This window comes from Delphinus delphis, chromosome 2 (genome assembly GCF_949987515.2).
Source record: "Delphinus delphis chromosome 2, mDelDel1.2, whole genome shotgun sequence".
NCBI classification, from domain to species: domain Eukaryota; kingdom Metazoa; phylum Chordata; class Mammalia; order Artiodactyla; family Delphinidae; genus Delphinus; species Delphinus delphis.
The window spans coordinates 88,069,060-88,094,483 of NC_082684.1; the positions used below are offsets into that span (position 1 = coordinate 88,069,060).

Here is a 25,424-nt window from a genome sequence, read left to right on the forward strand (position 1 = left end):
ACCTAAAATGGTACCTGGTTCATAAAAGGGACTCTTGTGTTTTTTGATGAGTGCATGACCTTGTTTGTCAAAGTAAACCAAACATCCCATATCTCAAAGGAGATATTTATATAAAACACTCTTAGCTCAGCTAGGGCTACTTATAAAAAATGGCAACAGTGGAACAGTTTCCAAGGTCTATTGTTAGACATAACAAGGACTTGTCCCTTACATTAAGGACACTTGAAGCTTCACACATAGGAGATATAATGAAAGCCGTTTTCTTAACTTACAAACAAACTGCCACGCTTCATTCTATTATCTTTTTAATTATACCTCATTTTGCCATGCCTTTTTAGGCACATAGTTCATAGTTTTTGAAGCATAAGAAAAGGTTTTGGGCAGGGTTCACCAATATATCAAGGCATACAACTGTCTTCAGACTCTCTGGATCGCTTTAGGCAAAACCCATACACAACTAATGTCTGATCATTAAACTCTTCCCACATACGTATTCCGGAACAACCTGATCAGTAGATCAAGGCAAACCTACAAAGAGAAGAGGTGCATTCCCTTTAAAATACTGTGTGATGTGATTAATATGTCTCTTTCCAGCAGATGGTAAGTTCTGAGAGATGACCTACATGTTGTTTGTGTGTTTACATCTTATTTACATTTGAGTTGTCCCTCAAATACTTCTTTAATGAAAAGTTCATCTTCTCAAACTAGTTCTTACCCTCAGATAGCTTAGCATAATAAATAATCAAAGTTCCTGGGAATAAATGGAAAGGTTTGGCTGAAGAAACAGGCCCCACGACCCTAACTTGGAGCAGACTGGTTACTCAATAAGTACCAATGTCTAGAAATACTTCTAAAAGCAAGTTATCCTCCCTACTCTTGATTTAAAAGTAGTAGGGGGCTTCCCTGGTGGCGCAGTGGTTGAGAATCTGCCCGCCAACGCAGGAGACACGGGTTCAATCCCTGGTCTGGGAAGATCCCACAGGCCGCGGAGCAACTGGGCCCATGAGCCACAACTACTGAGCCTGCGCGTCTGGAGCCTGTGTTCCGCAACAAGAGAGGCCGCGACAGCGAGAGGCCCGCACACCGCGATGAAGAGTGGCCCCTGCTCGCCGCAACTAGAGAAAGCCCTCGCACAGAAACGAAGACCCAACACAGCCAAAAATAAATAAATAAGTAGTAGAGAAGTGACAGAACCTAGTCTGGGCTTGAATAGGGGACTATGACCTTGTTTCCACAGTCACTTACTCCATCCTAGTCTCCAGCTGCTGTACCAATTGTTTGTCCACATGGTGACAGAACAGAGGAAGAAGGTTGCTGGGGAAGGCCAGGGGTTCTGCCAGAGAGGCTGTGGGCATCTGAGCTATCTCCCAGGCAGTGAGAACTACCATGTCTGTCCTGGAGGGCAGAGAAGTAATACATCAGCATCTTTGTATGCACGCAGGAAATAGGCTCAGGGCCCAGGTTTCTTATTGTCTTTCTACCACCGCTATCACCCTCTGTACCTCCAGCAACTGAGAGAACATTTGCACATTTGGTATGTGCCAGGCAATGTTTCGTGCTTTACACACGTCTTCCATCTCATTTAATCTTTAGATCTCTAACTAGTTAGTACTCTTATCCTTAGATCCCTAGTTTATAGATGAGGAAACAGGCTAAGGAAAGTAAAATAATGTGCCCCAATGTTATGTTCCTGATAAGTAACGGAAGCAGAATTCACACCTAGGTCTGTGAGTAATTAACGGGACAAGCTTTAGAGTCTATCTTACACTGCCTTCCATGGGGGACAATGCTCTAGGGCACTATAGAAAAAAAAAAGGCAGAACAGCTGCAACTCTGTTTCTCTGTCCAACCTCCTCCCTGGTGCTTGAATAAACCACTCAGGAAACATCTCATCTGGCTCAGCCTATACATCCCAAGGGTACTGAAATAGTATTTAGAAGGCTTTTATGATCTTACCAAGCTGTGTGGTCACTGCTGGGTTCCTCTAGGGAAGAATCCAGGGATATCAACTGTTCCCCATGACTTAGCAGGGCATAGAGCAAAGATATTCCAAACTGCAAGTGATAAAGTATCCAGAATAAAGTTAGTTTACCCTAGGCATTCAGTGCTTCCCTGGCTCTGCTATTTCCCAACTAAAAGGGCAAGTTCACAGGTACAAATGGAGTCCAACACCCGTAAACCCATCAAGTTTTATACTGGCTGGCCAAGAACTCTGAGCCCTTTCCAAGGAAACCACTGCTCTGAATAGTCCAAAAGATTCCTCTGGGGAGTTGATGACATGCACGCTTGTGGGCTCCATCCCCGGAATCAGAGACCATAGATCGGGAACAGACCCAGGAATCTGACGTGGGTAGGCTGTGGAGCCCATTGTAAGAGGCATTCCTTTAGGCAAAGATCTTTAGAGGGGTTCACAAGATAATCCACTAGGTTATTAGAAGATATGAGATCTTTCACATCTAGAGTCTCATCTTGTATTTATTATGTACCTAAGGTAAGTATAGTGTTCCACGTACATGATTTATAAACACACACAGGTGGTATAGTTCAGCATTTTTTTGGTAAAAGGGATTCACTATCAAAAATGTTTGGTGACTTCTGATTTAGAGGTGATAGCAGCACCACCATCAGGGAGCTTGTTAAAAAAGCAGCCCCACCCTGGGTCCATTCCAGATAGCACCTGTGGAAAGACAAAAGCCTCCCAGGCGTGTTACCTGATTCTGCAGCACCACAGTGACTGGCCGCTCTGAGGAGCCAGGTGGTTGCAGCATGAGTCCCTGAAGTCCTTGGAGGAGTTCATGGAAGGTCAAGCGGCTGATACATTTGCCCAGAGGTTCGAATAACGTTTGCAGGGCCTGCAAGAAGGTCAGTAAGGGCCTCTGACTCCTCGACAACTTCACCTCCGGTCTCTTTCCGTGCTCACCTGCCTCTGGCCCCTTCTGGTCAGGTCAGACCTACCAGGCCTATCACCACTCAGGTGTCTCCATCCCTAACACTGGTCCTTCAATACCCACTTGTCTAGGATGCCTTCCCTAAGCAAAGTAGCTATGGGGCTCACCACTTATCAGGGCGCCCTGAGCTTCTCAACCTCCAGAGCACATTCACACCTGTGTAACCATAGGCCTGTGGGTTTTCCTTTCTTCATTTGCCTGAAGATGATCAGCTGTTCCTGTGGTAGTTTGTTCTGTAACCCCCTCACCTGAGGGTAGCAGGGTCAACACTCCTCACTGCCCAGCACATTCTCTGGCTTCTCTGGGGGAGGGGATTGGAAGGAGGAGGAAGGGGGAGAGGAGGAGGAGTAAACATTCCTAACCCATCCACAGAACCGTCCTCTCCTCCACCCGATGCCACAGTACCTGATCAGCCACATCCCTCTTGACAAGGAGGGGCAGATGGCGGGTGATGGCCAGAAGAAGGCTGACAGTTCGATCTCGGGGCAGAAAGGGGAGCAGCCGGGCCACTAGGGCTTTTCCCTTCCTCACGGAGAGCACCTGCAGGAAGCCATCCGCTGCCTCCCTACAGGTGACACAGGAGAGCATTGCAGGGATCCGCATAGAGCAAAGGGCCACAGGCCAGAAAGGAGAGGCAGAAGCTAAGCCACTGTCTTTGCTGAGCCGTCCCTTCCTGGGCTGAGGTGTGACCCTCCCACACTCACTCCAGATTATTCTGTTCCTGGGTCTTTAAGGCCTGGAAGAGCTTCTCAAGCTGGTTGCTCTGCTGCTCACAGGGCTGTGCGGGCCCATCCTTCTGGCCCTCCTCTATCTCTAGTAACTGAAGGAACAGCTGGGAACGTGAGGGTGGGGAGAGAGGAAGCAGGGGTCAATGTAAGTATATCCTGTTCTCAAGGGAGGTAAGGAATTCACTGCTAAGGCTGATGTCTCACCTTCTCAATCTGGTACAACACCTGAAGCCTCTGACTGCTTGCAGCTCCTGTCTCCTAGAGAAAAAGTCCCTGGCTGTTAGCCACACCTCCACAGTAGCAGCCCAAACCCAGGTGAGCTAGAACGTGATCTGGAAAGGCTAGGCCACAAAGCCCGATCACTCTTGTTCCTCACTCTTAGGGCACGACCTGAACTCAAGCATGAGAGTGTTCCAGACCTTTCTCCAAAACAGGGGAGGGAAAAAGGCTGTAGGAAGATAATGCTCCTACCTGCTCTTGAGTTCCATGGGGCACAGCATCAATAGCTCGGCGAGGGCTAAAACACGTTGATACAGCTACCTGGCCCAGGGAACCCTCGATTCGAACCACTGCATGGAAGGAGTCAGACAGGCACGTGCCCCTCTGCTTTCCACCTGTGTCTACCCAGCTGTCCACCCCAACCCAGCAGGTCAGCCCCGGTCCTACCTGACTCATAAGCCTCCGCCTTCTGAATGTAAGGTGTGACCAGCTTGAAAGACTCAAACCTGCTCCTTCGCCCAAGCAGCTCTTCATCTGCCTGCTTCTTCTCTAGTTTCTGGTAATATTCCTGAGAGTCCATGGATCAGTCAAATGTATACTCATTGGCTGAACTTAGAGTTAGGGCTTTGCAATGCAACCTCTTAATATACCCTTGCCTGCAGCATTCATTCCAGAAATGCTCCTGGCACCTTAGGGCCTTATAGTAGCCACTATAATGCATCTTAAAGCACCCTAGGCCTCATGCCACCTGTTTCAGGGTCCCCATCCTAAGGACTTGAAGAGCTAGTACCACCACCAGATCTGATGGAAAGGCAGAGAGCAGGGCAGAGAGCAAAGCAGAGAGCCAGGAAGCAAACATGTCCCAGGGTCTGCAACCTTCCTGCAATCTTTATTCCAGGTTACACATGGGACACCGTTATCCTTCCCCCTCCCCATTTTAATTTGGTGATCCTACCTGTGCTCTCCAAAATCAGTTATCTGATGGTACGAAGACCAATCAGCAGCTTGAAGTACAGAGAGAACACTGCTTCAATTGGCCTCTAGGCCAGTTCTACGCTTGTGAGGATTTGTGCAGCAGCTCTAATATCTTAAGGAAGACTGTGAAATCCAGAACTAAAATAAAGCCACTGACTGAGAGACAAACAAGAATTTAAATACAGCTCCTTCATTGAGGAGCAATGTCTAAAAGTCAAGAGTGGAAGATGATCACATTCAAGCAATCCTGGCAGAAGGCAGAGGGTTTTGAAGCTGGTGGGAAGTAAAGGAAGAAAGTAATGTCAATAGGAAGGAGATAAAGGTGGAAACCTCGGTAGGGGTCTCATGGAGGTTGAAGAGAAATTGAAATACAACTTAGACAACCCAAAACTCACGGACAAAGGGCAGACAGGAAGCAAACAGAAAGGAGTCCAAAAGCCTGCCAGCATTTGTTCAATTCAAGAAATTGAATCCCATTACTTATAAAAGTTCCCTGTGTTTTAGATCTTCAAAAGTAAAAAGTAAGTAGATGAATGTTTATTTTAAACAAGTCATTTCTGAGAGAAACCAAAGTGTACAAAGATGAAAGAGTCCTCATTTGCCGACTGAATAGGAGAAATTCTCAGCAAAGGATGGAGACAGAAACCTCAGAGTGTGTTTGGGGAATCATCACTAATCCCACGTGGCTGAAATTTAGGAGAAGAAGGGGAAGGAGTTTGGATGTCAAGTGTAGAAATATGACCCCCATCCTTTAGCAATCGTTCCTCCCACCTGAAGGGACGTGGCCACTGTGAGGGGAAGGGAGAATCTCAGAGGACCCACGGAGTCAGGCCCATTTGACGCCAAGGTCAGAGGCTGGGCAGAGCCCCCGGGGCTCACCTGGTAGTAATAGTCATCCAGGCGGGGGCTCTCACTCTGCAGCTGAACCATCTGCACTTTTACCACCCAGTCCTTCTCTTTTCGGGTCATGAGGTTAGCATAGGGGTCTGGCTGCTGAGACCAAGGCTTCTTGGCTGGGGGACTTCAAGCCAGGAGGAGTGTCCCTTTAGACCTACCCACCCCTGCCACAGAGAACTCCCCCAAGGAGTGGAGAGCTCGGAGCGGGATGTCGGGGGAGGACAGCAGAGTGCAGAGGTGGGCCAGGGTGTGAGAGGCTTAACTGGTGGGGCTTTGGGGGAGGTGCTCTGTCACAAGGGAAACCCCAGCATGCAGGGCCCCCCCCAAATCCTGCTTCTCCTCTCGGTTTTACCTTGGTGGTCGACCATGCTGCTGCTGTTGCTTCAGGATCCGCTGGTGCTGAGGGTGGAGCTGGGTCAGATGACTGGGAAGACGTAGAAAGAAACTTGGGCTGGGTGGGAGCAAGCTCTCAGCCCCCTGCCCCCATTCCTTTAGCCTCTGGGAACCTCAGCCAGACATCTAAGGGACCCTACCTGCTTAGGACCCTGCCCAAGCGTCAGCCACATGAAGCGTCCCTATCCTAGCTCAGCAGGGCTTACCTCCCCCCCTCCAGGATATGGTTTTCCCTGAAACTTGGCTACAGGAAATCCTGACACAATATAAAACCATTTGGCCTGGTTGTCAGGACTTCTGAGTCCTACTCTCAGTTCTGCCGTCCTGGCTGACCTCAGATAAGTCCCTGGGCCTCCATTTCCTTACCTGTGAGGGGAAGGAATTGCACTCTACCACATCCTTCTCTTAGTGAGTTTCTCTAAGTATTTTCTGTGGCAGCTGGTAGAGGGGCAGCCATGCCTCCTCAGCCACTACCTCCCGAGACTTCTGGAGAAGAGCTCAGCCTGTCCTGGACCCTGGGACACCAGGCACTCTGAACCAGTACCTGAGCCTAAGGGGCCACGAGGTCGACGGGCTGCAGAGGACAGATGGGTCTGGCGAGGGCAGTCGAGGTCCGAAGTGCGGGGCTGCAGCGCTGGTGCTGGGAAAGGCAGGCCGGAAAGGAAGTGGTGCCAGGTAGTCCAGGGTCTGGGAGAGGAATTTCAGGGTCTGGGAGAAGGGCATCTCCACCAACAGAATCCTGCTTTTGCTGTTGACTGCCTTTCTGCCTCTATGGTCTCACCTGCCTTTTCCTTCAATAACCTCACTCAACATTTTGCCATCTTGGGGCCCCTCGAGCCAGTTGTGAGGACACCAGACTGTGGAGCCCGTTCTTGTTTCCAACAGGTCTGTCACCTCCTAGGGAGCAACTCCACGGTCCCCGACAATGTGGGGGCCTGTGCTTTCCCCACTGTGTGTGAGTCAACTCCCTGCCCTTTCCTCTCTGAGCGTTCACTCAGATCTTGTCTTTAGCCACTGGGGCCATGCTTAGCTCTTTTCGGACACCTCTGAAGCCCTCCTCAGTCTGCAATTCCCTTCTATTCCCGCTGCTAGATTTCTGGCAATTGCTCTACCCCAGACCATATGCTCTTTCTAGCACTAGGCTCAGTGCTGCTTATATTCTGTAAGATGGAATAGTTTATCCTTTTCATAGGAAGGCCAGTTGTCCCAGTACCACCTCTGTTGTTTACCAAGCTACCCCGCATGAGGGGCGTTTCCCCCTTCCTAACCACACTTCACTTTGGGCGCTGCATCTCCAGAGCAAGGTCAAGGGCACAGTGAACATAACGGAAATAAGGCACAGGCGGCATGCTGCTTCTCAACACCCAGCCTATTTCTCACAGGATGGAGACTGGAGTGACTCACCTGCCACAGAAAGTGCAAGGAAGCAGGCGACATCCCCAGCACACCAGGGGCCTTGATTCCAGGGGAGCTGAGAAGACCTTTCTGGAATGAGAGGGAGGAAACCCCAAGCTGGAATGAGCCCCTGTGGCATCATCTACATTCACCTGTGTTAATGGGGGGAGGGGAGCAGCAGGACCAACCATTTCCAATACCCAGGACAGTGGCAGCCTGGCCCTCCCTCAGTTTCAAAGTCAATACAATCAGGACCCCTCTCCTTCCACTGAAGGGAAGCCAGACTGGCATCTTAGGAGTTAAGCTGAACCAGGGTCTGAGTAACTTCATTTCTACATGGGACTCCTTTGGGTCTCTCCACCTGCTAGGGGAATCCAAGGGAATAAAGACCAGGGATGGACTGGGAAGACATAGGGGCCCAGGGTCAAAGATGACTCGCTTTCACCACCAGGAGCAAGACCAGCATCTCTAGGTGATGCACAGCCCTGCTAGGACCTGGATTCAGGTGAGGGCAGCATCAGAAACTAAGTAGGAGACAGAAGAAAGGAGGGAAGGAAGGAGAGAGTCTTTACTAGGGTTCAAGCCTGAAATAGAAAGTGTTAGCCCACCTAGAAAGGGGTGAAGAAGAGGAGAGAGATGTGTAGCCACAGCCTGTGAGATGCAGACAGTTCAGGACAACCCTCCCCCACGTCTTCCTGCTGTGGTACCTGGATGTTACGGACAGCGCTGAGGACAGCTGGATCCCCGAGATCATTCTCTTCCTCCTCCTCTTCCTCCCGCTCCAGGTCAGGGGCTAAATCTGGGTCCAGCTCCTCCTCCCTCTCTTCTTCATTTTGTTCCTCTTCCTCCAACTGGGAGGCACACACCAGCACTTCCTTAAGAGCCAAGGGGTCACAGGACTTGCCTGGGCTTTGGTTTAAGTGCGTGCCTGAGGAGGAAGTAGACAGGGGTTCAGCTGGGAAGGGTCTGGTCTAGAGAGGATGCTTCTCTGTAGCACTTCTGTTCACAAGCCATGTCCAGCACCATCTTCAAACGTCTTCTCTTGTTCTATGAGTTCAACTCAGCCTCACTACCCCAGGGCGCCTCTAACCATCTCCACTAGAGCAAACAGAACCTGGCTGTTTCACTTTCACTTTCTTCATCCCCTCTTCCATTGCCTCATTAGTCCCACCACAGGCTTCTCCACCTGCTCGCCTCCTCTGACAGCCCTTTCTGTGCCTCTTTGATTAACCGAGTTCCAGCTGCCCTGACTCATGACAATTTAACCCTAGTGGGCCAGGGATTTTTACATCTATCTGTTCATTTAATTCTCACGATAACCATACAAGGCCGGTATTGATCATTTTTCTCTGAAGGGGAGGAAAACACAGGGCCCATAAAAGTTATCTCAGTCACCGTCACGATGTCGCTGGGAATCACTCCAAACCGATAGACATCCAAACCCATGTCTATCCACTGAACCAGACCATCAAACTGCCGCACTCCCGGGCCTTTTATCAGATACCACAGACCACTTGGTGATAGTACCTTGAAGGCATTTCATCTCTTCGGGGTGGCAGACTTGCTCCATGGCTGTTTCCTCTGGCGAGAGAGCACTGTCAGCCTCTGGAAGGTAAACCTGGGAAAAGGAAGAGACCCAGAGACCCTGTCCTGGGTAAGGATGGCGTGGCACCCAAACAGCCAAGGTCTCCCCCCAGCAAGGTTGTCAGAAAAGTTTTGACCCAGATCTCAAGGAGCAGGACCCGGGGCTCTCAGACTGCCCTAAACCTCCACCCTCTGACCTCACTAGCCCAGCTCTAGGGAGCTGTCCTGCAAAGGGACAGAGAAGAGGAGCAGGGCTAGGAATTGGAGGTCACCACCAGCCTCAGTCTGTGCACAGGGAGGGGGCTCACAGCGGCCTGGGTGGCAACACCCACCCCAGGACTGTGGCTATCCTTCCTGCTTAGCTTAGCCATGGCGGCCTGGGCCAGGCAGGCTCGCCGCCCCTGGCTTTAAGATTCCCAGCCCCTCCCCTGTTCCCCTGTTAAAGGGCCAGCATCCCCAACCACTGCATCCTGGTAGAAATGTCAGCACACAAACTCATGAGAAAGAAAACCCTTGAAAGGGCAAGAGAATTAAAGTGCATTTTTATCCATCCATGGTTATGAACACAGTTTATTGGGATCACTATTTGGGAGCAGATATTTAAAAAGAGGATCCCTGTTTTCTACACCCTTAATAGGAATTTTGTGAGGTTCTTTTCTCTTCAATCCCTAAGCTTTGCTCCATTAACTTGGATAGGAAATCCCTGGGTGGATCTTGAGGCAATTACTGAGCAGCCAAGTTCTCAGTGCTTCAGGGCAGGGTGCTTGTGGATCCCTAATGTCCACCTGGTGATGCTTGCCCTTCACCGTGTCCTTGAGTCCGCATGAGCTTGAGTCTACTAAGCACTCCTACTGAGGAGGGACCCCTGAGAATATAGAAGCCAGATCTTCGAGGTAAAAACACTTTTGCATGAGTTACACAGATAATCTCATATCTTCTTGGCTGCTTGCTGTAAGTGGAAAACTGATTCAGAAGCTCAGGACTAAAAAGGAAAGGAAACAAAAACAAGCACCTCAGGAGTGCTGGTGGCAAAACCTGAGACCCATCTGCGCCTCATCTAGCCCCTCAGCGATTCTGGGTTCTGTGCCCACATCCTGTGTTCAGCTGAAGCACACAGGCTTTACAGAACTTCTGAATAAAATTAAAAATGAAGCTAATTCTCTACATGAAAAATGCAAGTTAGGGCCCTATTGTCATGGTTATAGGGCCATGATTCTTGGTGCCTCTAAAGAAAAATATTCTTTTCAAAAGTTTTGCTGTCGGTAGAACCATATGGGTGAGGGAAAAAATTTAAATAGCCTGAAAGTTATTGAAATTATTTTCAAATATCTAATTGGGTTCAGGCCTTTTTGGTAATGCTATTCAGCTGTTTCTCTCAATAACTCCCTAATCATTTACCCTGGTATTATTATCAAAATGGCCAAATGGTGGGCTTCCCTGGTGGCACAGTGGTTAAGAATCTGCCTGCCAATGCAGGAGACATGGGTTTGAGCCCTGGTCTGGGAAGATCCCACATGCCACAGAGCAACTAAACCTGTGCACCACAACTACTGAGCCTGCGCTTTAGAGCCTATGAGCCACAACTACTATGCCCGTGTGCTACAGCTACTGAAGGCTGCGTGCCTAGAGCCTGTACTCTGCAACAAGAGAAGCCACTGCAGTGAGAAGCCTGCAGTACCGCAACGAAGAGTAGCCCCCGCTCGCGGCAACTAGAGAAATCCTGTGCGCAGCAAAGAAGACCCAACACAGCCAAAAATAAAAATAAATTAATAAATTAATTTTTTAAAAAAGGGCAAAATGGTGACTTTCAGGGTTCCAGAAGTGATTTATCAGGTTGTTATAGAGACCAGGTGTTGGGGGAGATTCAGTTGCTGTATGCAGAACTTTTTTTTTTTTTTTTTTGCGGTACGTGGGCCTCTCACTGTTGTGGCCTCTCCTGTTGCGGAGCACAGGCTCCGGGCACGCAGGCTCAGCGGCCATGGCTCACAGGCCTAGCCACTCCGCGGCATGGGGGATCTTCCCGGACCGGGGCACGAACCTGTGTCCCCTGCATCGGCAGGCGGACTCTCAACCACCGCGCCACCAGGGAAGCCCTTTTTTTTTTTCATGTTAAATAGTTGGGAGTATTAAGTTCAACCTTCCTGCTTACTTTCAAAAAGATGGATTAGCATAAAACCTGAATGGCTGACAGTACTACCATGACAATTAAATTGTTCATGGATCAGAACTCAACTCTATCGAAGTTGCTTCCTTGTAAATTTTGATCATGAGCTTTAAATGCTCTAAGCAGAATATGGATATGACTACATTTGCTTAGCCGTGATTTGATTCTGATGATGGTTCCAGGATGTCTTTTGGTTTCCTATCCAACTCATCTGTGCCTATCATATATTTCCTCCTATGCTTGGTCCTGTTCCCCCATATTATCCAGGATTAATTCAGAGGAAGTCACCTTTCAGAAATGGTGCTGAATGTATATTCACCAAACTTAGTGTCCACCATGTGTACTCTACCTGATTTTCTCTGTTCATAAACTGAGGTTTTCATTCCTGGAGAGGCAAGATGAAAATCAATATCTTTTCCTGCTTTATCTGAAACGTGGTAGTTGATCTCCACTGAGGTGAAAGTCACTGTACAGAAGAGCTGAGGCTAGCTCAGGAGCAGGCTGGCTCTTGTCACCCATCCTGTTGGAAGAGGTGGACTCATCCAAGTTGTCTGAGAACCTCCAGATAGCGGTGTCAATTGTCCTCAGAGCTGGGAGCATAGTCAGAGAACGGGACAGATCCAGGTTGGGCTGCAATCACTTTCTGAACACTTGTGGGCCTCTGTGTCCTCAATATCCTCTTCCTCCTAGTGTTTTATTTTGAAAATTTTCAGTCCTACAAAAAGTTGAGAGAATAATAAAATTAACTTCTGTGTATCCTTTACTTAGCAGTTGATAACATTCTGCTTAGCAATATTCTTCATTTTTTTATTTTTTAAAATTAGTTAATTAATTTATTTTTGGCTGTGTTGGGTCTTCATTGCAGCCCGCGGGATTTCTCTAGTTGCGTAGAGCGGAGGCTACTCTTCGTTGCGGTGTGCGGGCTTTTCATTGAGGTAGCTTCTCTTGTTGCAGAGCACGGGCTTCAGTAGTTGTGATATGCAGGTTCAGTAGTTGTGGCTCATGGGCTCTAGAGCCCAGGCTCAGTAGTTGCAGTGCACGGCCTTAGTTGCTCCAAGGCATGTGGGATCTTCCCGACCCATGTTCCTTGCACTGGCAGGCAGATTCTTAACCCCTGATTCACCAGGGAAGTCCCGCAATATTCTTTAAATAAACTCCTTCTCTGCTACATCAGGCAGTGTCTGTCCTGAGTGATCAGGGACTTTGGTTGACAGACTATGAACAGGAAATTCACAGAAGAAAAACAAATAACAAGTAAACATGTGAAACATCTTAAACATTTCCTCCTTGAGAAAATAATTTTTCCAGATGAGCCCAGTGCCCAGCACCTAGCAAGGTGATAGTAAAGGTTTATAGAACCTGAATGATTGCTGTGAACACTGAGGCCTGATGGATAGGTTGGGGCCAGGCTAAGAAGAAAGAGGCCAAAGCTTTGGGGCACCTTTGTCCTGGGGACTAGAGGGCTCCTCTTCTTACTCTCCTTCCCTGCTCAGCACTGGCAACAGCAGGTACAGCAGGAGTGCTTTGGCCCACTGGGTGCGTGGGGTCAGAGAAATAGTCCAGAAATGTCAGGGCCAGCTGGGCCCACATCACTGGGGCTGACCCAGCTCAGTCGGGTCAGTGGTAGGAGGGGGAGGACCAAGGCTCCTGACCAAGCCAGGCTACAGCAAAACTCCTCCCCCCTCAGCTGCTGAGCTGCTGATAGCCCTCCCTCACACGAGAGTACCCAAAATGCGCTGTGTGGCCAGATCTGGTTAACCGACAGGTAAAGACAACATTGAAAAGGCAAATATTTACACTGAGCTAGGCTCCTGGCAACCAAGGCCCAAAACTGTAGGATTCTGCAGCAGTACGAAGGGGGTTTGTTTCTTTTTTTCTTGCTGCTGTTATAAATTACCACAAACCTGATGGCTTCAAACAACACACTTTATCATCCTACAGTTCTGTAAGTCAGAAGTCCAACACAAGTCTCCCGGGCTTAAAATTAAGGCAGGGCTGCTTTCCATTCTGCAGACTATGGGAGATCCCATGTCCTTACCTTTCCCACCTTCTAGAAGTTGCCTACATTCCTTGACTCACGCTCCCTCCTTCATCTGCAAAACCAGCATGCTGCATCTCCCTGATCGTACTTCTGTAGTCACATCTCCCTCTGACCACGGTCAGGAAAGTTCTCTGCTTTTCTTTTTTTGCCACTCAGCGAGGCATGCAGGATCCTAGTTCCCCAACCATGGATCAAACTGGTGCCCCCTGAGGTGGAAGCTCAGAGTCCTAACCACTGGACCACCAGGGAAGTCCCAAAGTTCTCTGCTGTTAAGTCCTATGTGGTTACACTGGGCGGACCCCAATCATTTCTGATAATCTCCCCATCTCAAGGTCCCTAACCTTAATCACACCTGCAAAGCCCTTTATGCCATGTAAGGTAACATATTCACAGGTTCCAGGAATTAGGCTATGAACATCCTTTTTTGGGGGGAGGGTGGGAGTGGGGGAGGCATTAGTCTCCATACCACAAGGTATGGTAAGGAGAAAAGTATAATATTGTTAATGATAAGTAGGCAGCTCTGTACATAACAACATGGATAGTATCGATGATATATTATGAAATGGAAATAAGCAAGTTCAGTAAGTATTTATAGAATGATCCAAATTTTGTGGAATCTCCCTTGCCCCCAGTAAATGCTGAATGAATTCTCTCTGAGCCGCACCCCACCGTTCATAGCCTGGCTTCTTCGGGGAGATGGTGGAGCCTACCTCACCCACGCAACTCTCAGGGCACTGGTTTCTTCACAGTCCTCTTTTAGGAGAAGAGTTTAGAAAGGTCCAAGACACCAGAGAGTAGAGAGGAAAGGATCTGATGCAGCTTCAGCATAGCAGGGGACAGCCAGAAAGGACCACACACTGCAGTTGGCCAGAGGCAAGTGTCAGCCAGGCAATGTGGAAAGTGAGAAGGTGAGGCGCACAGGGATTTGCCAAAAGGGAAAAAGGGCATTTGAAGGAGAGTCTTCGTTTTTAATAGTGCTGAATAGAATCCAAGGCAGGATAGAAAATCCAAGTAGGAATTCTGCAGTTTTAAATAGTTTCTGAGATGCAGACCCAAGGACCTATGAGAGGAAAACACCCATGAAAAGAGGCTGTGCCAGTAACTTAGTCACTGGGCACCCAGGGACGGTGCCCGATGCTTGGCTCCTGCGATTGTCCTGTTGTCCCCACAGTGTCAGCGGGTCTTGGCTTCAGCATTTCCCTAACGCTCTCTCCATCCAAGCTGAGGACCGATGCTACCTCTAACTCCCTTTATGCTTTTAGTGAGCACTGAGTTCTTAACACATAACAATAGCAGTCTCTGTAGTTATAATTTTAAAATTCCTCACCTTCCAAACTATATACAATATATATCCATGAAGGGATAGGCACCAAAGCTTAACAATGTTTCCTGAGGAGAGGACAGTGAGATGGGAAGAGACACAGGAAGGCAACTTTCACTTTCACTCAGTAGACCTGTTTGTAGTTTTGCAACAGACATACATTCATGTATCAGAATTGTAATTAAAAATAAAAAGTGCTTGAAACACTGCGGTTACTACTGTTTATAGTTCTGTACTGCTTGATTTATTTTATACCAAGTCTGTGTGGTTTTCCCAATAAAATCACCCCGACAATTGGAAGAGCGTGGTGGTTACACACAAGCCTGTGAGGCAGAGATTCCTCACCAACGAGATACTTCACCTGTCTCAACTTTAGGCTTCCCACATACTCTCCCTCAATTAGTGAGAATAGTACTTGCCTTCCCGGGATCTTGTGAGGTTTTTGCCCTCCTTTGTATGGCGTCTGACTTTGAAATTATCAGGAAACAAAACGGCTCCCCTCTGTGTCCCATTTCCTTTGGGTCTGTTGCCTGTTACGTAACAGCACATATCTGAGAATTCAGTGGGCATGAACACCTTAGGTGGCTGCTAATAAATTAATTATTGGGCTGATTTGAACTCTAGATTGGATTCTCCTGGTTGGCAGTCTGGAATCTTCTGATTTATCCTTACAGTATTTCCATTTGCCACAAAGCCTGCACTCAATTGACATTGGCTGTATTCAATGGAATTTAACACAGAAGACTGAGGATTGCCAGCCCCAAAACAGATCTAACCAGGACTGACTATTTTGTTAATTCTATTTTTCTAATTGAAGTATAGTTGATTTACAACACTGTGCCAATCTCTGCTGCACAGCAAAGTGACTCGGTTATACACATAGAGACATGCTTTCAGGATGGACTTCTGAGCAGGCAACCACCTTAAGACTCATTAAATTAAACCATTTAACGATAGTTCTCTCTGGGTTGCAGGGTCACTGTGGTTTTAATTTTCCTCTTTATAGTTTTTTTTATTTTTAATTTTTAAAAAATTTTATTTATTTTGGTCACGCTGTGCAGCTTGTGGGATGTTAGTTCCTCAACCAGGGATCAACCCCTGGGTCCCCTGCAGTGGAAGCTCGTAGTCCTAACCACTGGATCATCAGGGAATTCCCTATAGTTTTTTTTTTTTTTTTTTTTTGCGGTACGCGGGCCTCCCGTTGCGGAGCAGAGGCTCCGGACGCGCAGGCTCAGCGGCCATGGCTCAGGGGCCCAGCCGCTCCGCGGCATGTGGGATCTTCCCAGGCCAGGGCTCGAACCTGTGTCGCCTGCATTGGCAGGCAGATCCTCAACCACTGCGCCACCAGGGAAGCCTCCATGCCTTATTTATTGCTGATAGTATTCCATCGTATGGATAGCTGTCACAGTTTGTTCATCCATTCGCCTGTTGATGGAAGTTTGGATTGTTTCCAATTTCTGGCTGTTACCAATAAAGCTGCTTTGAACAGTTTTGTACAAGTCCTCATCATGAAAATACACTTTCATTTTCTCTTGGGTAAATACCTAGAGTGGAGTGGTTGGGTCATATGGCCAGCATATGTTTAACTTTTTTAAAAACTGAAACTGTTTTCCAAAGTAGTTGTAACATTTTCCATTCCCAAAAAGAGTGTATGAAGTCCCAGTTCTTCCACATTCAGAAAATATTTACTATTATGAATAACATTTATTGTACAAAAGTTTTTTAGAAAAGTCATTAGGCCAAAAAAAAAAATTCTGTCATTCATCCCACTAATGGGAGATAACACTATTAAAAGGCCATGTTTGTACATTTCCAGAAGTTTGCCCTCCTAGGCAAACAGTGGTCTCCTTTAAAAAAAAAAAAAAAAAACTGAAAAAATATAATTTTCTCTGTCTTCACTGTTTTTTTTAAAAAAGTGTTTTAAAAACTGGTTTTCCAAGTGAATAGATCAGATTCTATCTTTTAAGAATTTTAAGTACTCCAGTATTTGTCTGTGATGTGGTAAACAAGGAATATAGAGGTGACCACCAGCCCTGTCTCTTCCTATGCTCCCAAGGCACTAGAAAACAATTCAACACTAACATTCCAGGCGTTAAGACCCTTAAATGAGTTAACAACAAACAAACAAACAAAAGGGAGGGGCAGGAGTGTCTTTACTCATAACTTTATGCCTAACCATTATTCTTTCATTTCGAGAGAGTTATAAAGAGCTGGTAGAAAAAATAGGAAACTAGCATCAATAATCATAGTACACTTCTTAATCATTACTGAACACTCCCTCTGTGCTCCCCGGGGCTCTCTCTGTGCATTATCTCCTTTCATTAGGTCTGGGGAGAGTATCCTACTTTTTCTAGTTTAGACACAACCACCACAGGAGGGCTAGTTGAAACCTCTAAAAATATGTAAAAGAAATCCAGATGACATTGGTTGTGCTCTTTGGGGAAGCACCAACCAACTCCCTTCAAGTGCAAACCAGGGTGATTTCCAAGATCTCTGCCCCTCCCCCTCCCCATGGTTCACTTCCTCTTCTGAGTGTTCCACTCAGAAAAGATCCCTGGACTCAGCCACCAGGTGATGTCAGCATCCTTTTATGGTATGGTTTCTGGAGTGGAGGTTTCCTTAAGGAGTCTAACACTGACACGCTCTTAGAGTCAGTAGGCCTAACTTCTTTGGCTGGGCCCACAGCAGATGCAACCCGAATTCTCACTAAAATTGCCCAGTCCTCTATCTTCCAAGTGTCTGAAGCACGAATGACAAATGAATCAGGCCCATCTGAAACCTAACACTTAGCCTTTGTTTTCCTATCCATAAAAATGTAATGGGGTAATTCCTACATCCTAATATTTACTCACGTATTCCCTCACATGTTCGTTCGTTCTTTCATTCGTAGGTTCATCCATCCATCCTTCCATCCATCCATCCATTCACTCATTCAGTCAGTTTACCAAGTATGTACTCCATGTCAAGCACCATTCTAGTGTGGTAATTCGCAGGGAATGATGTTCCTCACGGGGTCGGTAGTCTAACACTCTAAGCAGTTACTGCTTTTACCTTTTACTATCAGGGTTCATTTCCCCACAAATCAACAAAACAAAGAAAATTACCTAAACTACAGAGGCAAGATACAGGCCAGACTTTCTCCACACAGGGTTTTCCCCGAAGGGACTCAGGAAGCAAGCAGGTCCTCCTTCACTCTGGACGGTTCTCTGAGCTGTCCTCATGAGGCCTCGAGGTTTCTGGACGACTTTTCTTGCCCAAAGAATCCCGAAGCCCTACAGCGTATTTCCGGGCTATAATTGTGATCCCAAGGTCTGATTCTGCCCAGTACCATTCAATCTCTGTCCTTACTCTCATTAATTTTTCTGGGCTTCAGTTTTCCCGATCGAAAACCAGGTTCTAGGCTCCTAACTAGCTGGGGCATGCTTGGGGAGCAAGTGCCTTAGCGTTTCTGATGCTGTTCCGAAAAGCGAAGTTTCCCTCGGACTGAAGCTCTCGGGTGGGCGGCCCGCGCCCCAAGCTTGGGCGCGCATCCCTGATAAGAGGGCGCCGATGTACAGACAGCGAATCCACCCGGTTCAACCCTGCCTTCCTAAGCATCACGAGACTTATCAGAAAATGAAACTGAAAACCGGGAAGTCCCTCTTCCTAACCTGCCAGGGCCTCGCTCGCTAGGAGACCGGTGACGCCCCGGCAGGCACGGTTCTGATTGGCGGCCTGGGCCTGGCTATAAGCGCGGGCGCGGGACCGGGTCCTCACTCTGACACCCGAGCTGCTCCTGTAGCGATGGCTCCTTTCGTGACCTTGGTCCTGCTCGGGCTTCTCTCGCTGTCTGGCCTGGACGCCGTCCAGCGTGAGTGTCCCCTCCTCCCTTTCCCTCTTCCACCAGCTCGTCCCTGTCCCGCTCGCAGCCACTGGGCACTAACTCCGTACCCCCCGGTCCCAATCCCAAGGTTCGGTGGAGTAGCACGAGGTTTTCTCTCGGGCTGTGGAGGCGGTGGGGGTGTGTGGAGTGGGGAGGGGTGCGAGCCCAGGACGCCGGCTTCTCCGGGATGGGGGGAGGGGACCTCTGGCACGCCCGCACCGGGTGGGTCGGGACAGAGCGACCGAGGTGGGGGAGGGGTTCACTTCCGCTGGTTCGTGGGGCCTTTGGCTCCCCCCGTGCAGCGGGAGCTGAGGGCGGGCTGGCGGGTCCCAAAGGGCTGGGTTGGGGGCTGCGAATGGGTGGAGACCACGCGTGGGCTTTGGGGGAGTCGCCGCCAGGGTGTATCAGTCCGCTGGGAGCCCGAGGGCCTCGAGCTTCCTCCAGGCGCCCGCCAGGTTCAGCTGCCTCTCTGCACGTTCCCCAAATCCGCGACGACCAAACCACGGCGAGGAAGTTGCACGCGACTCTTGTGGAATGTCCTGAGGTGTTTACATAGCGCTTCACGTCGTTCATTCTCTTGTTCCCGCTACCTGTCGCTCTTAATCATAATCATAGAGCTACCCGTTGGCGGCTTACTGACCTGCGCTATGTGCTGTATGTCATTTAATTGTGAAATGCGTCTACGATGTAAACAGGGTGCCTTTATCATCAGCTTGTCATAGATGAGGAAAGGGAGGCTAGAAGAGCTGAAGTAACTTAATCACGCAGGGGATTTATGGCAGACAGTAGAGCCTGACCAGAGCATTTGGGGGGTCGTGAGCCCTTTGCCTGTAATCCGTGCGTTTTTCACAGCCTTCTGGGGAGAGATTCTCGGGAGCAGGCTGGGCGGACATGGGCCCCTGTTGCCTTTCTTCACAGAGGGCTCCTCCTTTGGCTCCTTGCCTGGTTCTTTCCAAGATGAACTGAGTATGTACTTTCAGTTTTGAGTAAGCGAAGGTTTATCATTCAGAAAGTTTGTAATACTAGGGATAAGAGTAATCAACATGCTTCCCCAAGCTGTCTGTCAGGGACACCATGGATACTGACTCAGTACCTTCTAAATACCCTGCAATATACCGGACTCTCAGATTTTTCTCTCTCACAAAAGGCTCTGTGAAGCGGGTTTTTGTTTGTTTGTTTGTGTGTGTGTATGTTTGTTTGTTGTTGTTCATGAGAAAAAGGAAGTTAGTTTAAAAGTTATTTACAAAATAAAGCATAATGTCTGTATCATCACTATTATTACATGACTATGTAAGTCTTTCGAAAAACTTAATGTCATTAATGACATTAAGACTATCTTAATTTGAATATTTCCGAAGTAATGCCTGGAACATACACAAGACCTTCTCTGGAAGATATACAAGAAATGTGTAATTGCGATTGCCTCTAGGGGGTGTATTTTCTGCTCTTTCCCCTGTGTGGGTTTTATTTCACTGTGGGCATACATTAACTCTTCAATTAAGTTACAGAAGCTCAAATAACTCTCCCAAAGTCACAGAGCCATTAGTGGCTGAGGCCAGATTCTGATACTCTTCCCACTATTGGAAGAGATTATTGTGATGTTCTTGCAGAAAATTCCCTGGCTCCCTCAAAAGAGTGAATTCCAGGCAGGATGAATCAGTGCTCTGATTCCTGTGGCATTTATTATGTCCTGATTATTAGAAGTTGAAATGTGAAGGGCTTTCTGATTTATCTTCACTTTTAAATTTATTTTTTAAAAATCAGCATTCATGGGATTTCCCTGGTGTTCCAGTCATTTCACTGCCAAGCACACGGGTTCAATCCCTGGTCGGGTAACTGAGGTCCCACAAACCCCGAAGCACAGCCAAAAAAAAAAAAAAAAAAAGGTAAAATTGATTAAAAAAAAATCAGTGTTCATTAGGATTCTCAGTACAGCTCTTGGTGGGACTAGGAACCTTTTCTTTGATGATAGGATGTTTCTAGACAGATACATCTGATCAGAATAGCCTGGTTCTCCTCCTTACCCCACCACCTTCTGTACATGAAGGATGAACTGACTTTTGCAATCATGTACCCTGAATGTATTTGTATTTAAAGGTGGATTATTAACATGTATTAGTGTCATTCTGTATATTTAGTAGCAGTAACACTTCACTTTGGAAGAAAAATATAGAAATAGAGTTTATAATATTTTCTTTACATCCCTATGGAGGGTCTAGTCATGCATCCCATTTTGGAAACCACTGTTCTGTAGCATTATGCAGTATTCCCAACCTGGCAGATTATGGCAATCACTTGAGCATGCTAATTAAAAATGCAAAGCCCATTCCCATGTGCATTATTCCACTTGGTTTTCTAATGGTGACAGTATGTTCTCTCGCATGTGCCACAGTCCTCACCCTTCCCTATTGTTCTTACCCAGCCCAACTTCATTTAAGGTATCTGCCATCTTCTGCAGGCATTTTGGTCTGGTTTCTTTTTTTCAAGCTCATGAAATCACATATAAAATCAGGTAGAGGGGGCTACCCTGCTGGTGCAGTGGTTGAGAGTCCACCTGCCGATGCAGGGGACACGGGTTCGTGCCCCAGTCCGGGAAGATCCCACATGCCATGGAGCGGCTGGGCCCGTGAGCCATGGCCGCTGAGCCTGCGCGTCCGGAGCCTGTGCTTTGCAACGGGAGAGGCCACAACAGTGAGAGGCCCGCGTATGGCAAAAAAAAAAAAAAAATCAGGTAGAGGTTTGGTGTGTAAACTTGGGGTAGGATGATGAGGTTGTGTTTTGCAAGAACATACTTTGGGTTGAATCAGGTCTCAGAGCAAGGAGGTAACAATATTTACACCTGACACTTACAGAGCAATTGCTGTGTGCCAGGCACTGTACTAAGCACATATTGAGAAGTCTGATCGGTCTGGATCTAGGCAGGAGGCAAAAAAAAAAAAAAAAAAAAAGGAGTAAACATAAGGGGAAAAAATTGACTGGGTTGAAACAGTGTACAGTAACGGGAATTTTTGATGTGGCTAATATGGGGGGAGTGTGAAGTGAGAAATGAAGCTTGATAAGTAGATTACGGCCAAATCATGTAGACTTTTGAGTGATAAGGAATTCTGTGGGTGCTGAGGAGCCAATGAAAAGTTCTTGAGATTCTCCACAGAAAGATTATTAAAGATACAGCACAATCTTCACTGACAGAAGAAGATGTTAAGAGAAATCTGCTAGAAAAAGCCTGAAAGGCACGTGTAGGGGAATTATGTGGGAAAGATACTAAGTCATGGTTTATCCCAGAAAATGGAGGCTGCCTTTTGGAAAAATGGAAGCTCATTTGGCATGAGGGGAAATGGAATTGGGAGAAATGGAGGATCAAATAGAAACACTTGGGGCCTGATCTAGCTTTAGACCAAGGTAGCCCCAAGTGAAATACTCTGCAATTTCATCTGTCTTCCCCTGCTGCTCCTCAGGTCCTCCGAAGGTTCAGGTTTACTCACGACACCCCGCAGAGAATGGAAAACCAAATTACCTGAACTGCTATGTGTCTGGGTTCCATCCACCCCAGATTGAGATTGATTTGCTGAAGAATGGGGAGAAGATGGAGGTGGAGCAATCAGACCTGTCTTTCAGCAAGGACTGGTCTTTCTACCTTCTGGTCCACGCTGAGTTCACTCCCAACGCAGTGGATGAGTACAGCTGCCGCGTGAAACACGTTACTCTCAGAGAGCCCCAGATAGTTAAGTGGGGTAAGTTTTCAAGTTCCTTCCTTAGCTGCTGACAGTTGTATCTGAACATAGCCACAGCATAAAGCTGCCTTGATATAAGAACATGTGCATACTGGGATTATCAGGGAATGTTATTAAAGCTCTGATTAGTGGCACCTTCTGAGAGATCTCTGCACAGCGTGGTCACGGAGACTGTGGTTTCCCTGTAGTGAGAGCAGGGAGCAGTAGCAGCACTTCCACAAGTGCACAGGCACTCCCAATGATTCTTCCCTACTGGCTTCCTTGGGCCTTCCTGATAGCCTCAGGGATACTCAGGACCAAGGAGAGTCTCAGGAAGGCACCGGTCTTGTCTGTAAGTCCTGCTATGGTAGTGCCCTCCAATCCTAGACTCCTTCAGTTCTCTGGCTGGCTTGGGATCTAAGGCTAGTAGGCAAGGTGGGGACCTGCTGGGTTTTTCTTAACGAGGCACTCATGGTGAGGGACAGTGGGCTCTTCTGCCAGCTTTATTTATAACAGTTTTAGACATTTGTTAGTACATAGTATTTCAAAAGTGAAACTTAACTGTTTCTCTTTTTCTTTCTCCATTTTCTTTTCTGTAGATCGAGACCAGTAACCAGCATCATGGAGGTAAGTTTCTAATCTTAAGAAAATCTTTCTTTTATAAAGTAATTTATTTATTTTTGGCTGCGTTGGGTGTTTGTTGCTGCGTGCGGGCTTTCTCTAGTTGCAGCGAGTGGGGGCTACTGTTTGTTGTGGTGGGCTGGCTTCTTATTGTGGTGGCTTCTCTTGTTGCGGAGCACGGGCCTAGGCGTGCCAGCTTCAGTAGTTGTGGCATGTAGGCTCAGTAGTTGTGGCTTGCGGGCTCTAGAGCACAGGCTCAGTAGTTGTGGTGCACAGGTTTAGTTGCTGTGCGGCATGTGGGATCTTCCCGGACCAGGGCTTAAACCTGTGTCCCCTGCATTGGCAGGCGGATTCTTAACCACTGCGCCACCAGGGAAGCCCCAGAAAATCTTTTTTTAATGTCACTATCCTGGGGACTGTTATAGACAGCTCTCATATGATAACCCTCACTGTCTGGAGGACATTCATCAGGGTAGCAATTTAGCAGGCAGAGAAGAACCCCACGGGGTCACATTCCCTTCTCCTGTGGGGTGGCATGAGGAAGGCATGTGACCCTGAGTGTGTCTCTGCCAGCATCACTGACCCTCTAAAGGGAGGACAGAAGAGCTACAGGTGTGCTGTGACAGGACAGAGGCTGCGGTTACCCACAGCACCTTCAAGGGTTTGCTCTTTCTTCTGCTGTTTCTGCCTTGGGCATCTCTGTGCCTTCAAAAGTGAACCGTCCCTTCCTTTGCATGGCAGTTGCTTTGTTATTCAGCCAGAAGGGAAGAGTGACATGGTTCTGCAGATGCACCGTTCCTAAGTGTGTGGGCACTGTTGTGGCCTCTAGAAGCTCCCAGTCCAATAGAGGAAAGAAATGGAAACAGATTGTTGTAACCTAATGTAAAGCTACTATAACAGACGTATCTTGCAAGTATCTGTAGCTGCATGAAACAGGGAGCAATTGGACTTCTCTGCATCTTCAGTTGGAGGCCAGAGGCAGATAATCCAGCTTTTCTGGGAAATTTTACTCCACAGGGTATCTTGGCACTGAAAACCTATTCAAATTTCCTGTTACACTGTAGGACAGGGAAGGTAATTTTCGAGAGCATGAGAGAGTTTGGGTGACCTGCCCAGAGTCACACAGATACTAAATGGTAGAGCCAGGATCTGAACTATAGTACCAGCATTCATTCTTCTAAGGTTGTGGGGGAACCAGTGGGATAAACTAGTAGGATATGCTCTTTTAATGGATCTGGAAAATCACCTGCACCTACTACTTTTACCAACAGTGATGTATACAGCACAATTTAGATAAGTTTGGTGGTGCTATCTGTAATCCAAATAAAATAAATGTATTTGCTAATACTCCTTTTTTTCTTTTTTTCAGGTTTGAAGATGCCTCATTTGGATTGGACTAATTCCAAATTCTGTTGTCTTGCTTTTTATTTTTCTTTTTTTTAAAAATTTAGTTTATTGAAGTATAGTTGATTTATAATGTTGTGTTAACTTCTGTTGTATAGCAAAGTGATTCCGTTATTCTTGTCTTGCTTTTTAATGCTTATATGTTTTTATGCTTTATGCATTAAATCAGAAGTTGTATTGATGTTACCGCAAATATCATCTTCTTTATAATTCTACCTAGGGCGCTACGTCTCCACATTTGACCTGTCTTGGCAGGTAGCTGTAGTGGGGGCTCTGGCAGCCTAGAGGTGGGAAAGACAGAATTTCAGGTTTAACATCAACATCTCGGTCAAATCTGAACTCTTCAGTCTCTTCTGCATACAAAACTGGATAATAAGATAGTATGCATGTTTAGCGTAAACCTCCAATTTGTAATTTTTCTTAGAATTTTGGAAAAATTTTGAAAGATAATTTTCAGAATTATGGAAATTTATTACAGTGGATAAAACATTTTGCCATATAAAATTCATATTTACCTCTTACATCTGTTAGAGAGAGACTTGGTTGTGCCTATTTTGTTTGTTTCACTAATTAAAACAATGGTAAAACACTGTGTTCAGCTTCTCAAAGGAACAACAGCTGACTTCTCAATGTCAGTGGGATCCAGAACATAGCAGAAAGTAATCATGAATGGAGTAAAACAACTGCCTACATACAATTCCATACACAACAAAAATATCTTTTAAAAAATTACAGCAAAGTAAACGTCATTAGATAAAAAGTCAGATTTCAGTACCCTTTAGGTCCTCACTAAAGGAGATTCTAAATGATGCACTTCAGGCAGAGAGAAGGCCTAAAATGTGAGAAGAAAGGAAGAGGAAAAGAAATGTATCAGTTCTATGTAAAAAGAAATCAAAAAATAAGCACATAAACTGAATATTTAATATCTAACTAGTAGCGGGCACAGGAGCTTATGGAGTGCTAGTAATGTTTTATTTCTTGACATGGATGGTGGTTACAAGAGATTTTGCTTTGTAATTTTTTGTTAAATGTACATATATTCTGCACATTTTAAAGGAATGTTATATTTCACATTAAAAATCATAAAATTAATGTGGTTTATTACAGTAACAGATTAAAGGAGATGATTTATATGCTTATTTCAAAGATTCAGAATAAGTGT

The 25,424-nt window shown here is 46.8% G+C and overlaps 2 protein-coding genes across 2 annotated transcripts; one reads left to right on the forward strand and one right to left on the reverse strand.

Annotated features, from left to right (window-relative positions):
* Positions 1 to 1,028: 1,028 nt before the first annotated feature.
* On the reverse strand, positions 1,029 to 18,246 carry PATL2 (PAT1 homolog 2). Its single transcript, XM_060005157.1, has 16 exons — positions 17,770 to 18,246; positions 11,653 to 12,018; positions 9,083 to 9,173; positions 8,263 to 8,483; positions 7,565 to 7,645; positions 6,705 to 6,847; positions 6,120 to 6,191; positions 5,750 to 5,891; positions 4,343 to 4,463; positions 4,148 to 4,245; positions 3,881 to 3,934; positions 3,653 to 3,780; positions 3,354 to 3,513; positions 2,712 to 2,852; positions 1,957 to 2,054; positions 1,029 to 1,395 (listed from the first exon to the last, which is right to left on the reverse strand). Exons 2-16 carry the CDS (start codon positions 11,668 to 11,670, stop codon positions 1,242 to 1,244), a joined length of 1,722 nt encoding a protein of 573 aa, XP_059861140.1. The 5' UTR covers positions 11,671 to 12,018; positions 17,770 to 18,246; the 3' UTR covers positions 1,029 to 1,241.
* Positions 18,247 to 18,366: 120 nt separating this feature from the next.
* LOC132420586 (beta-2-microglobulin) lies at positions 18,367 to 24,444 on the forward strand. The gene is made up of 4 exons (XM_060005156.1): positions 18,367 to 18,515; positions 21,983 to 22,258; positions 22,837 to 22,864; positions 24,228 to 24,444. Exons 1-3 carry the CDS (start codon positions 18,449 to 18,451, stop codon positions 22,848 to 22,850), a joined length of 357 nt encoding a protein of 118 aa, XP_059861139.1. The 5' UTR covers positions 18,367 to 18,448; the 3' UTR covers positions 22,851 to 22,864; positions 24,228 to 24,444.
* Positions 24,445 to 25,424: the final 980 nt, after the last annotated feature.